The 12491-nt window shown below is 40.5% G+C and overlaps 1 protein-coding gene across 1 annotated transcript in view; it reads left to right on the forward strand.

The window, feature by feature from the left end:
* The first annotated feature begins 4330 nt into the window (after positions 1 to 4330).
* The window catches only part of CCDC60 (coiled-coil domain containing 60), a 236956-nt gene continuing 228795 nt past the window's right edge, over positions 4331 to 12491 (forward strand). Inside the window, exons 1-2 of the mRNA XM_068246317.1 lie at positions 4331 to 4453; positions 5360 to 5652. Of these exons, the coding sequence (XP_068102418.1) occupies positions 5377 to 5652 (276 nt within the window). The 5' untranslated portion in view covers positions 4331 to 4453; positions 5360 to 5376. The remainder of the gene's footprint in view (positions 4454 to 5359; positions 5653 to 12491) is intronic.

Raw genomic sequence — 12491 nt, forward strand, 5'->3', positions numbered from 1 at the left:
CTGGAGGAAGCCCCAGGTATGTACAAATCTTTTTATTTTTGTCAAATCTGAGTCCCTTTAAGGCGGTTTATTTCAAAGCAACACACAAGCCCCCTAAACAAAAAAACTTAGGATATTCAGCTATGTAGAGGCAAGGCTCTGAGTCCTTCCCGGTCCTTTCTCCATGCCTTTGGTCCACTGTGTCCCCTCATGAAAGTCAGCGCCTCTGGGAATCCTCGGAAGGCTTTGGAAGCACTCGCATTCCTGAGTGTCAGCAATAGCTCCAGAGTAGCTTTAATTAGTAATGTTTAAAATTTTAACCAAAGAAGAGACATAATGATACTGTGATAGTACAGCTGTAACATCCACTTAGTGTAGATTTTTACTGTAAATGCCAGACTGTTACAGTGTACTGCTAGATATAATTTAGTAATGGCCCGTGTTCCTCAAACAAAAACAGAAGACATAAAACATACGGTACTTCATGCAGGACCTCTGTTAATACTGCATCAAGACCCCCAAAGTCAAACCAAGGAGAGCCTGTGTGGTTTGTTGTAAACCACAGCAGCTGGAATCTTCACTTTTCTGATATGCACAGCTCTCCTATATCCAGGCCCGTATTTACAGGAGCCTGTAGGCACAGATGCCCTGGCACCCTAGACTTCGCCCTCTATGAACCTACAAACCCCCGCCAAACCACACCACAAGTGTGCTGGCTGGCCCAGCTGTCACTTCTCCCTTACTTTCCTTGCCTGTCAAAGGTAGCTACAGGTCTCCGTTAATACTGAGGGTACCTCTGACTACCTAATAATAAGTAGCTGGAGGCGCCCCCAACTGAAGGAAGATCTTGTCAGTGGAATGCCGAGAGCTGGGTGAGAAACCTTATTTACACTCTCATCAGGACACTGTATAGGGAAGGAGGGAGGCACTTGGAGGGAGTGAGCCGCCTTTCCCTCATCAGGCGCCTGTAGGCATCTACCTACAGTGCCTTATGGTAAATCTGGCCCTGCCTATATCTATATATTCCCCTCAAGCAAATCCTGGGAAAGTTACTTGGATCATCCAGTAGTTCCGACTGCCCTTTCCTCTGCATGTGTTTGGCAAATTGCAAGGACAGGAAGCTTCTCTAATGGTGCCCATACATGGTACAATTTTTCATTTTTTTCCGATTAGATCATTTAGTTTGATTATTTCGTTAGAATATATTTTTACAGCATGTCTGATCAGATTTTTCTCAAATAAACGGGATAATCGTTCGAATTTCTTGATCGAAAAAAAAAATACTTTCAACTCTCATTCGATTCGATCATTTAGATCGAATAAATGGGAAAATCGAACGTTTTAATTGTATCGTGTATGGGCACCATAAGGCTATGTTCACATTATAAATTGTCAACGCTATCGCAAGCGTTAAGCGATTTATTGAGTTTTTTAAGCACTTTTTACTGCGCTTTGTGCTTAAAAAAGCACTTTTCTAAGCTCTTTTGCAGAGCGATTTGTTTTTTCACTTCATGACTTCAGTCAAAGGTTCAAATCCATATGTTAACGCGTGAACGGGAAAGTTAATGCGCGCAAACCTTTGCTATTACGCGCACAAACCTGTACGTGCACTAACCCACATGCTAAGCATGTGGCTGGAAAGTGTAATGGTTAAGGGCTCTGCCTCTGACACAGGAGACCAGGGTTCGAATCTCGGCTCTGCCTGTTCAGTAAGCCTGCACCTATTCAGTAGGAGACCTTTGGCAAGTCTCCCTAACACTGCTACTGCCTATAGAGTGCATCCTAGTGGCTGCAGCTCTGGCGCTTTGAGTCCGCCAGGAGATGTAAATGTTATTTGTCTTGTCTAAGCTTATCACAGTCGTGATAGGCTATAGCATTTATCACGGATTTGTAAAATCGAGCCCATAGTGTGAATGTGTCCTTAGGGTGCCTACAAACGTCCATCAAGTGCATAACTAAGCAACCAGTTGGTTATTTAATTGGTTGGTGTGCGTGTGCGTACTTGTCTTGTAAACAACTTGTTATGCGGTTGGTTGTGTTTTATGTTGGACGTGTGTATGAGTCTTTACAATGTAAATTGCAGTGTTCCATTCCTGATAGCATGCTGCACTTAAAGGACAACTGTAGTGAGAACTATGTGGAGGCTGCCATATTTGTGACAGACACTGAACAAGCATGCAGCAGATCAGGTGTGTCTGACATTTTTGTCAGATCTGACAAGATTAGCTGCATGCTTTTTTCTGGCGTGATTCTGAGAATTTTGCAGCCAAATAGATCAGCAAGGCTGCCAGGCAACTAGTATTGCTTAAAAGGAAACAAATATGGCAGCTTCCACATACCTCTCACTACAGTTGTCCTTTAAAAAAAAGCCTGCTTGCTGCATTTGAGTGCATTTTTAATAAGTAAAAATGAATGGAATCTGAAACTGCGCACCATAATCATTTAGAAAAACGCACAGGAACGATGCATGTTTGCGCTTTACATTTTGTAGCAGAAAGCGGCCCTTAGGCTAGTACAAGTGTTGCTTTTAGACATCTCAGTGTATAGAAGGCAAACCATTATAGGAAGCTTAAAGGGGAACTGAAGAGAGAGGTATATGGAGGCTGTCATGTTTATTTCCTTTTAATCAATACCAGTTACCTGGCGGCCCTGCTGGTCTATTTCTCTTCAGTGGTATCTGATTAAAACCAGAAACAAGCATGCAGCTAGTCTTGTCAGATCAGACTTATAAGTCTGAACCACTGAAACACCTGATCTGCTGCATGCTTGTTCAGGGGCTATGGCTAATAGTATTAGAGGCAGAGGATCAGCAGGGCTGCCAGGCAACTGGTATTGTCTAAAAGGAAATAAACATGACAGCCTCCATATACCTCTCCCTTCAGTTCCCCTTTAAAGTGACACTGAAGAGAAAAAAAAAACTTATGATATAATAAATTGTATGTGTAGTACAGCTAAGAAATAGAGCATAAGTGGCAAAAGAAGAGTCTCATGTTTTTATTTTCAGGTATACAGCTTTTTTATAGCATTGCATCATTCTATGTATTGTATGTATAACTGGTATTGCTGCGCTGCGTAATATATTGGTGCTTTAGAAATACAATAAATAAATAAGAAATAAATAAATTCTATCATATTTGCAATTTACAAACCACACTGTATTTTAAACTATGAAACAGAGCAGGATTATGACCTTTTTAACTTCCCTGCAGTAAAAATATCATGTGAAGTTGCCTGTCACTGTTTCTTTGAAGTATGAGTGCCTCAGAGATAGTGATGATCACAAATTTCACAGAGTCGTAATTTTGCATCGTAATATGGATTTACAAAGCAAAATTTTAATTCAAAATTTTAGGAAAATTCTTAATACATTTTGCATGTAAATGTAATCCATGTATAATTTTGTGCTGATTTTGGCGGTTGACAGCAAAGCCCCAAAACATGCTATCATCACCAAAACTGCTACGTATGTTAAGGGGAATACCGGGAACAAGTCTGCATAGACGCGAGTGCGGCTGAGCAGATCTAGGGCCTCCCCTCCCCCCTGATCCACGCACAGGAGACAGCCTGTAGCATGGATATGGGGGGGGGGGGGGGGTTAGAGCTGAATCTCAATGTGTGTACTCAGAGGTGCTAAAATAAGTTCAGCAATGACAAGAGCCCATTGTAAACATCACAGGTTTTCGAGCAGAGCAAATTGTCCAAATGGCTATTGCTAGCTGCAGAATACCCGGCTACCATGATTCACCCCTTCCTTGCTAGTGTCTGCTCGTGTAGGCAGGACACAGCCCAGTCTCTCAGCCCCCAGCCTGTGTGGTAAAGGGAGGCTTGGAATCACTCTACAAGCCGAGCAAAGTGAAAGGAGGAGTACAGAGGGAGAAACAGCGTGTTTGCTTCCTTATCTCGGTCTCTGTAGTACAACACGGCTTGAGAAAGCTTGGTTGGTTTCACAGAGAGAGCTTGGTTTCACAGACCACATGTACAGATGATATAAATCATTTTATTCAAGGACAGCCCGTAATTGTACTGATGGTTGCAATGCAACACTCGTCCCATTCCTGCAGCAGCCACAGTACCCGCTCTCTCCCCTCCTTCTCCTTTCACAACACGTCGTCCTGATCTACTCTGGTCAGAGACTTCTCCACTTCACACTGATAGGAGGGGAGGAAAATATTTCTTTGTGTAACACTCAGCATAGGCATTGGTTTGTTCTATATTCTATGTTTGTAGTAAAATCAGCAGCATTGTGTGTAACACATACACACGTGTTGTTAATAAAGATATTTGTTTAAACATTGAAAACTTACAGAGTGAGCGCAATCCCCATTCTATAAGTGGTACAGCCCAGGCATCCAGGTAACCAGTGGATACCAAGTCTGTGCCTGAACTGGTGTATGTTGTGGGGAATAGGAAGTTTTCTATCGGCTATTGAACAGGGCAGCAGTGGGGCACTTATTCTATTCTGAACTTCCAGCAGGTCTGTACGGTAATTATTTAATGGACACTATACGCCAGCTGACTACATGACATATAAGGATATCTGGATACAACTTTATAAAAAGTGTATTCAAATTTTACAGGAAACTCCTGCAAAGACTTAAAAATAGATAAAACAGAAGGTGTTTGCAATTATAGAGTTTTCAATTGGCATCCTCAACTATTTATTATATATATATATATATATATATATATATATATATATATATATATATATATATATATATTAGTTTTATTATTATTGTTGTAGTATTTGTAGCTCTGACATCTTCTGCAGTGCTGTACAGAGTAAATATACTGTATATAGTCTTGTCACTTAACTGTCCCTCAGGGCTCACAATCCAATGATAATCCCTGCCATAGTTATATGTCTATCATAGTCTTCTTCTTCTTCTTTTTTTTTGGGGGGGGGGGCTTGGGGCAAATGACTTATATGTATGTTTTTGGTATGTGGGAGGAATCCAGAGTGCCTGGAGGAAACCCACACAGACACGGGCCCATATGCAATTCACTTTTTCACCTGAGTTTTCTCCTAGGTAAAATTTTCAAACTTGTCAATAACATGCCTTTTAAACCACCAGCAAGCAAGCAAATACTCAAATTAATTTTGATAGTACTTTTTCAACTACTTTTTGGTACTTTTACCCTGCAAAATGCTAAAAGGTTATAATAAATCTAAAATGAAAAATTCTCTCCTAGGAGAAAATTCAGGTGAAAAAGTGAATTGCATATGGGCCAGGGAGAACATACAAACTCCTTGCAGATGGCTGGGACTCAAAAAAAGGGACCCAGCACTGCATTGTGCATGTTTACTTTTCTGCCCTTGATCATTTGATCATCATTGTATGTACTTTATTTGTATATTTCTTCCATATTCTACTCATAGGTTTATTCTGAGCAGAAATGCCAGGCCATGACCCCAGGAGTTATGTTGTTATACAGCCACTCCCAGTTCCAAGCCAGAAGGGATTGAGAATCCAAGCAAGAAGTGCCACTCATTACAACTGCTGGGTTCCCTGTCGGGATGAACTGTTCAGGACCAACTACTACCGCAGACAAAGGCAGCTTTCACAACAAGGGTACAGCTCCCTCAGTTACAAACCCTATGAGGACTTGGGACAACCTGTCTTCCTGGAGGTGAAAAAACTCATCCTCCATTCACTGGGGCAAGATGAATTGGTAATTAGCAGTTATTACTTCATTATATGTTTATTGGATGTGATCTTTACTGATTTTAGCACCTTGTATGAGTTCTTGTTGCAAATAACTGTTTGGTGCATAGATTGAGTTGTATGTTCAAAGTTACATTCTGCTTTTCTTGATGTATGGGCAATTTTGTCAATGCCAGCCTTGTTACAGGTTTAGTAATGGCACAGTGGCTACTGAGAGTGTAGATTTGCTGATGACTGCAGGTAATTACTGGTAGTGGCAATACTTCCTGATCTGTTCAACGAACTACTTTTGCATTACATTTGAATGACTTGGCAGTACATACTTTAGACCTCCCATGCACACCCCAGGACAGTTTTGCTTTTTGTAAGAGTGTTCTCGCTAGCTGCAATTAGTGGCTATAACTGGAAATTTAAGTGCCAGAGGTGCCTCATAAAACTGTGGCCGCAAACTGTGGCTACACATAGCGAACGCTTTGCCAAGCCTCCCACTATATTATTGGGCACCTCAGTTGCCCAAATTTACAGTTACAGCCGCTAATCGCAGCTATTAACATAAGCGGCACCCAGACTTCACCGGCGCATTATATGTAAAAATGTGTACAACTGAACTAAAGGCTATTTGTAGGCGCAGTTTTTATAATGGGTGGCCCCGGCAACCGCTAATTTCCAGTTATAGCCGCTAATCACGGCTATTGAAATGGTCGCCTCTGGTGGAGCCAAACTTCCCCGGTCCCTTGTGCGCCCGCTAATTCTAGCCACAGACAGGTTAGAGTTAGGCATAAATAGGAGTGCAGATATCGGCAGTAATTGTGGTGGGGGGGTCAGTTAGGATTAGACATCTGTTGGAGGGGTTTCCTTATATCAGTGGCTTAGTCAATGACAGTCAATGCAATGTGGACTAGTCAACTCGATTGCAACGTGTATAAACAGCATAAACACCATTTGCAATGATGACAGTTCAGCATAGCCATAGGCTTTATTTGTTTAAATAAAGCACACGATCGACAGTTCCGTCATACCATAAACAGACTGTTGTCTGTTTTACTGTAATTCACTGCCATCAATTCCTTGGCACAGCGCAGCACAGAAAAACGGCAGGGGCCCGGCAATAGCTATCAGCTCAGCACCATACATTTTCTATAGGCCAACCATCAATTTCTGCGTAGTTAGTGATTGCCCAAGTTATAGCGCGTCTAGTTAGGTTTAGGTTAGGTTTTTTACTTACCTGGGACCGTAGTCTGTCTGCTCCCTTCATGTCCTTCCGGACACCTCCATTGTGCCGCTTTGAAATCCGCAATCCTGCTTTGTTGCAGGCCAGTTCACATGTGCATGCCAGTTCACATTGAACTTCATCCCAATCAGTTGCTGATACCTCGTTTTACATGAGAAATCTATTCCTTTTCACAAACCGATCATCAGAGGCTCTGTATGGCTGATATTGTGGTGAAACCCTTCCCACAAGAAACTCTGAGGAACATGGTACTCCTGGCAGTTTCCTGTCTGTGAACCTTGTTGCATTGTGGGAAAAGCTGTTTACAGCTAGGTCCAACTGCCAAAACAGCAAGCAGCAGCTACATCACCTGCCAGCAGTAAAAATGTCACCATGTGATAAATGTAAGAATGTAAATCATGGATTTAAAAGATTTTACAATGGGCAAACACTGACTAAATCGTTTATACATAATTATTGTAAAAATGAAGCACTTTTTTATTACATTATTTTCACTGGAGTTCCTCTTTAAATCGCCCAAGCGAGTTCTTTAAATTGAATGAGGCAATAATGCAGTCACCTAATTTATAAACTCGCTAACGCTTATCACTGTTGAGCTAATGAATTGCATTAGGCCCAAAGCGTGATCTCTGACTTGGGTAGGTGTTGTCTTCTGTGGTCCTGCAGCACAATAACAGTTAGTTTAGTTTAGTTTTGGGGGTTAAGGCTGGTGTTTAACACACTTTAGATGCATTAGGGGGTTAATGGTTTGTGTTAAGGTAAAGGATAGCATTAGTACAAGGCTTAAAGAGAAACTATAACCAAGAATTTAACTTCATCCCAATCAGCAGCTGATACCCCCTTTCCCATGAGAAATCTATTCCTTTTCTGAAGCGGATTATCAGGGGGCTCTGTATGGCTGATTTTGTGGTGAAACCCCTACCACAGTGTGATGTCAGCGCCTCACAGCACTGACATCACACTGTGGGAACCTTGTTGCATTGTGGGAAACAACAGCTGTTTTTAACTGCAAACAAAGCAAGCAGCATCTCCTTCTACTGACATCACCTGTCAGCAGTAAAAATGTCACCATATGATAAATGTCAGAATGTAAATCAGGGAGGGGAAAGATTTTACAACGGGCAAACACTGACTAAATCATTTATACATAATTATTGTAAAAATTAAGCACTTTTTTATTGCATTATTTTCACTGTAGTTCCTCTAAGTTAGCATTGAAGATCAGATGGGTTGAAAAGCTAGAGTTAGACACATTTAGGCAGGATCATGGTGGGTTATGGATAGTGAAACATGTCTGTCTGTTATTGGGGAGTTTAAAATTATTGTTGTAGCTAGAAATATTAAGGCCCTTTTCCACATTTTCCACTTGCCGCAATTGTGCTGTGAACCGTGCGATCACACCAATATCGCATACGGCAAAAATTGCGATTTGGGAAAAATCTAAATGAGCTTTATTTACTTGTAAATCGTGGTGCTTTTGCAATTGGAAAAACGGCCACGTTCTGCTTTTTGTAGCAGATTGCAGCAAATGGGAAAAAGCCCTAATTCTCAGTTAATGTTAGGATGTGTGGACCTTGGGCTGTAACAATATTAGGGCCTCTTTCATATGGACAGCTGAAGGTGGTGAATTCACTGCCTGTCAGCTGCTGTCTTACACCAGCCAGGCGCTTGTTAGTGCTGTTTACTGGTGGAGGATAGGCAGCCCTCCATAGAGTCACATCTGAGTGACTATGTTGCAGTTCTCTGGAGTGGGATAAGGCCACAGCGTGTCAAGTTTCGACACACGTGGTGTCACAAATTCTGCCATTTGGCTGAATTTTAATTGCACCTGAATGGCACTCGTGGGCAGCAGACGGGATGCTGAACTTCCTGACAAGCATTCAGTTTAGCCTACTGTCTGAAAGAGACCTCATTGTGATCTGGGTGCAAAGCTCTAAGGACTTGGTTCTGACAACTCTAAACCAAACTCAACAAGGGCCTGGTAGCCAGAACTAAAATGCTGAGAATCCACCAATGGGAAGTGTACCAAGGGATGAAATCCACACACATGGGAGAAGTCCTCCACCAGTGCTCTGTCACTACAACAGGTATGCTGTCTGGCACAATATATACTGTACACAGTGGTAAGATGTCTAGTGGTGTTACTGCCTCAGTTTTGCAACACTGCTTTCTTAACTTGACTTTAATTCTATTCTGCTTCAAGAAAAACAGTCTAAAGAAAGCCTTAGGAATATTGGTTTGCTAAATTTGATTACAGGTTCTCATCATTGCTCACAGAGGAAATGCTAAAGAACAAAATGTTTGATAATTAACAAAGAAAAAACGAAATCACATTTTTTTTTTACCAAGGTAATTAGCCGATGTTTCCCATTAAATTATGTTGTTTATCAAAAGAATAGGGAAAATGTTGAACTGGGGAAAAAAAAAAAACTGCCAGCATGTCACAGCGAAAAGTAGCCCAGCTACAAGTGTGATGCCGGCATACATCCATTTGCAGGAGGATAATCAGAAGAATTTGTTCAGCTTAGAAGCATTTTTACTGGGGACGTTGAGGTAGGCATGCAGCGTTTATGTTAATTAAGTAGCTTACTGCAGCTCTGATGAGACAATCTATTCACATTAGGCCAAGGAGATAAGCGGTTTATTATTTTGTTTACAGAAGCAATAGATGTAGTTTCTCTTGTACTTAATAATTTTTTAATTACTTTTTGACATCACCTCTGAACAGATGGCATTTTATTATGTAAAACGTTTTGAAGAAATATTAGAAAAATAAAAAATCAGATAGCAAAAAAAAGAAGAATCAGAGAGCAAGGCTGCATTTGTGCAGTCTTACGGTCCTCCCCTCCAGCGGGCCCCACACTTGACCCCCTCCTATGTGCCACTATGAGCTGTGGTATGCCCCTTAGTTCCATGTTATAGCAATGCAGGCACAGTGACATAGTGGCGCTGTGTAGTGGTTGGAGTAGAGCCTTAGCTAAGTAGGCCATGTCATAGCCTAAGAACATGGGCACACAGGAGATGGGAGCACAGTCACATGGAGAGGAGGATTGGCACATATCAGGCCTGGACAATTCCTGGAATTGTATATACATTTCTCAAATACAATTTTTTTTTATGAACAACAATAAAGCACAATGGTACATTTATACAATTTTTATAAAATACGTGGCATAATTTGCCATACATCCATACGCATAGTGCTATTAGCATCAAACAGTCCATTACCTGATTTTAGAAAATTAGTGGTGTAGCAATAGTGGATGCAGAGGTTGCAACTGCACCGGGGCCCCTGGACCAAAGGGGCCCATCTTGTTAGCTTTTTATTGGTACTTTGCTGGTAATGAACCCCTCTATATGTGCATTGCATAACAAAATTGTTTCCTTACTCTAAATACACCTCTCTGATACTGCAGATGTCCTTGATAGATTTTGGGGCTCCATATCAATAGAGTGCTTGGGGCCCCATGTAAAACTTGCACGGGGCCCCAAGATCTTCAGTTATGCTATTGTTAAAACTTATGGTAACATAAGTGCCACCTTGGGTTTTCTCTAGAGACCCTTTTATATTCCAGTAGAAGAACTTTGATTAATGTCATAGCTACAATTTCATACTGATGACTGTCTATAAATTTGACATATTTGTGCCCTGTACCTAAATATGTGTACCTTGAGAGACGATTTAGTCCAAATACCTCATATTTAATAAAATTTGCTTATAGATTTTACACTGCCTTCTTGAAAGCAAGGATTAAATTAATCATGGCTATTTAGATATCTGTATCTAGACATTCTTCTGAAAGCCATTTTAAAATTATACTTTTCCTAAAAATTGATCTACTTCCTTACCGTACGTGTTCATGTCCAGTGCAGATGCACTCATCCATGGTCGCCCTCACAGCCAGAAGATAAAGAGGGTCCCAGCACTGCAATGGTGGCCTGTAGGAGGATGTGGGAAGCCTCTGGTTTATCCAGATCAGTATCTAATTTTTGTTTTAATTTTTTTTTTGTTTTATTGTTAACTTGCTTTATGGCCACTGACTCTAATTGTACAGACTTACTGCTGACTGTACTCTTGACATGATTTTGTAGGTCTTTATTTTGATTTCTGATATACATAAACACATTTAACACACAGGATTCAATACTGTCACTGTGACGTATGTGCATAACCTTCTGTTTATCAACATAAACTTTTATCTGAAAATTAACAATGTGTGCTGGAATCTTTTTAAAGGACAACTGAAGTGAGAGATATATGGAGGCTGCCATATTTATTTCTTTTTAAGCAATACCAGTTACCAGGCAGCCCTGCTGATCTATTTGGCTGCAGTGTCTGAATTATACCAGAAACAAGCAGATCTTGTCAGATCTGACAATAATGTCAGAAACACCTGATCTGCTGCATGCTTGTTCAGGGGCTGTGGATAAAAGTATTAGAGGCAGAGGAGCAGCAGGATAGCCAGGCAACTGGTATTGCTTAAAAGGAAATAAATATGGCAGCCTCCACATATCTCTCTTGTTACAGTTGTCCTTTAAGATCTTTCAGCAAAATGTCAGTATCCTTCACATGTTTAGTAATTCTCCATAACGTTTTATCATTTTCAAACATGCCAGTATCAATTTCTATTCCATCTATCAAATCATTCAAAAAAATTGAAAAGAACTGGCCCCAGTACTGACCCCTGCGGCACATGACTGCTAACTCTAGTCTAACCTGAATGTGTCTCATTTACAACTACCCTTTGCTTTGTCCTTGAAACCTCAACTTCTGCTGCCAGACTGTAATGTAATGAAATGTATGAAATGCTTTTTGCAAATTCAAAAAAGAAAAAAAAATCACATCAACAGCATTCTAAATGTCCAGGTTTAGAGGACTTTATAGCGGTAAATGTTTCTCAATGTGTCTTTTTCAATCTGATAGCTGAAACAGAGCCAATGACTCACTTGACTTTCTTATGCGCGTTATAAAATATCTGAAAGTGTTCCTCTATGATCAGTTTGCACTTCAGTTTCTATTTTAGTCCCAGAAAAATGAGATGCAGAAACATTTTGATGATTTCATAAAGTGGAAGGGAAAAATAGCAGAATGAGGCACCAGATCTGAATGTCTTTATTGGCTCCAATCAAGTTTATGACAAGAATCACTTGAGTAATTCTCGAGGGTTTTAATTAGCACATGATAGCCATGACTTTGTGAATAACTACACCTCATCTTCATTATACTAATGATTTAATTTTCCTTAGACCTTTTGAGAAGTATTTCCTTCAGGATGGTAATGTGTGCTGACATGCATTTAACTCCTCTAGTGTTCTAGCTCATGGTTGAACAACTTTCTGTCAACATTGCTAAAATTGAAAAGGTTAAATCTCTTCTACTTCACGTTTTTTTCTATTACAGTTTTGGGGGTTTCATTACAAAAATGACTAATTTCTACACCATAACGTCCAGTTGATTAGAACGTGAATACTTAATACATTTTGCTCAATTGAGGAGTTGGATGCGCCTGAATTTTCACTTGGATTACTTATCACAATTTGAAAATAATTACATTAAACAGGCTCTGAAGCAAGAGCAGAATTCCACAGTGCAGAGTGGATCTTTTTTTCTTCTG

Source organism: Hyperolius riggenbachi, chromosome 1, assembly GCF_040937935.1.
Source record: "Hyperolius riggenbachi isolate aHypRig1 chromosome 1, aHypRig1.pri, whole genome shotgun sequence".
Taxonomy (NCBI): Eukaryota; Metazoa; Chordata; class Amphibia; order Anura; family Hyperoliidae; genus Hyperolius; species Hyperolius riggenbachi.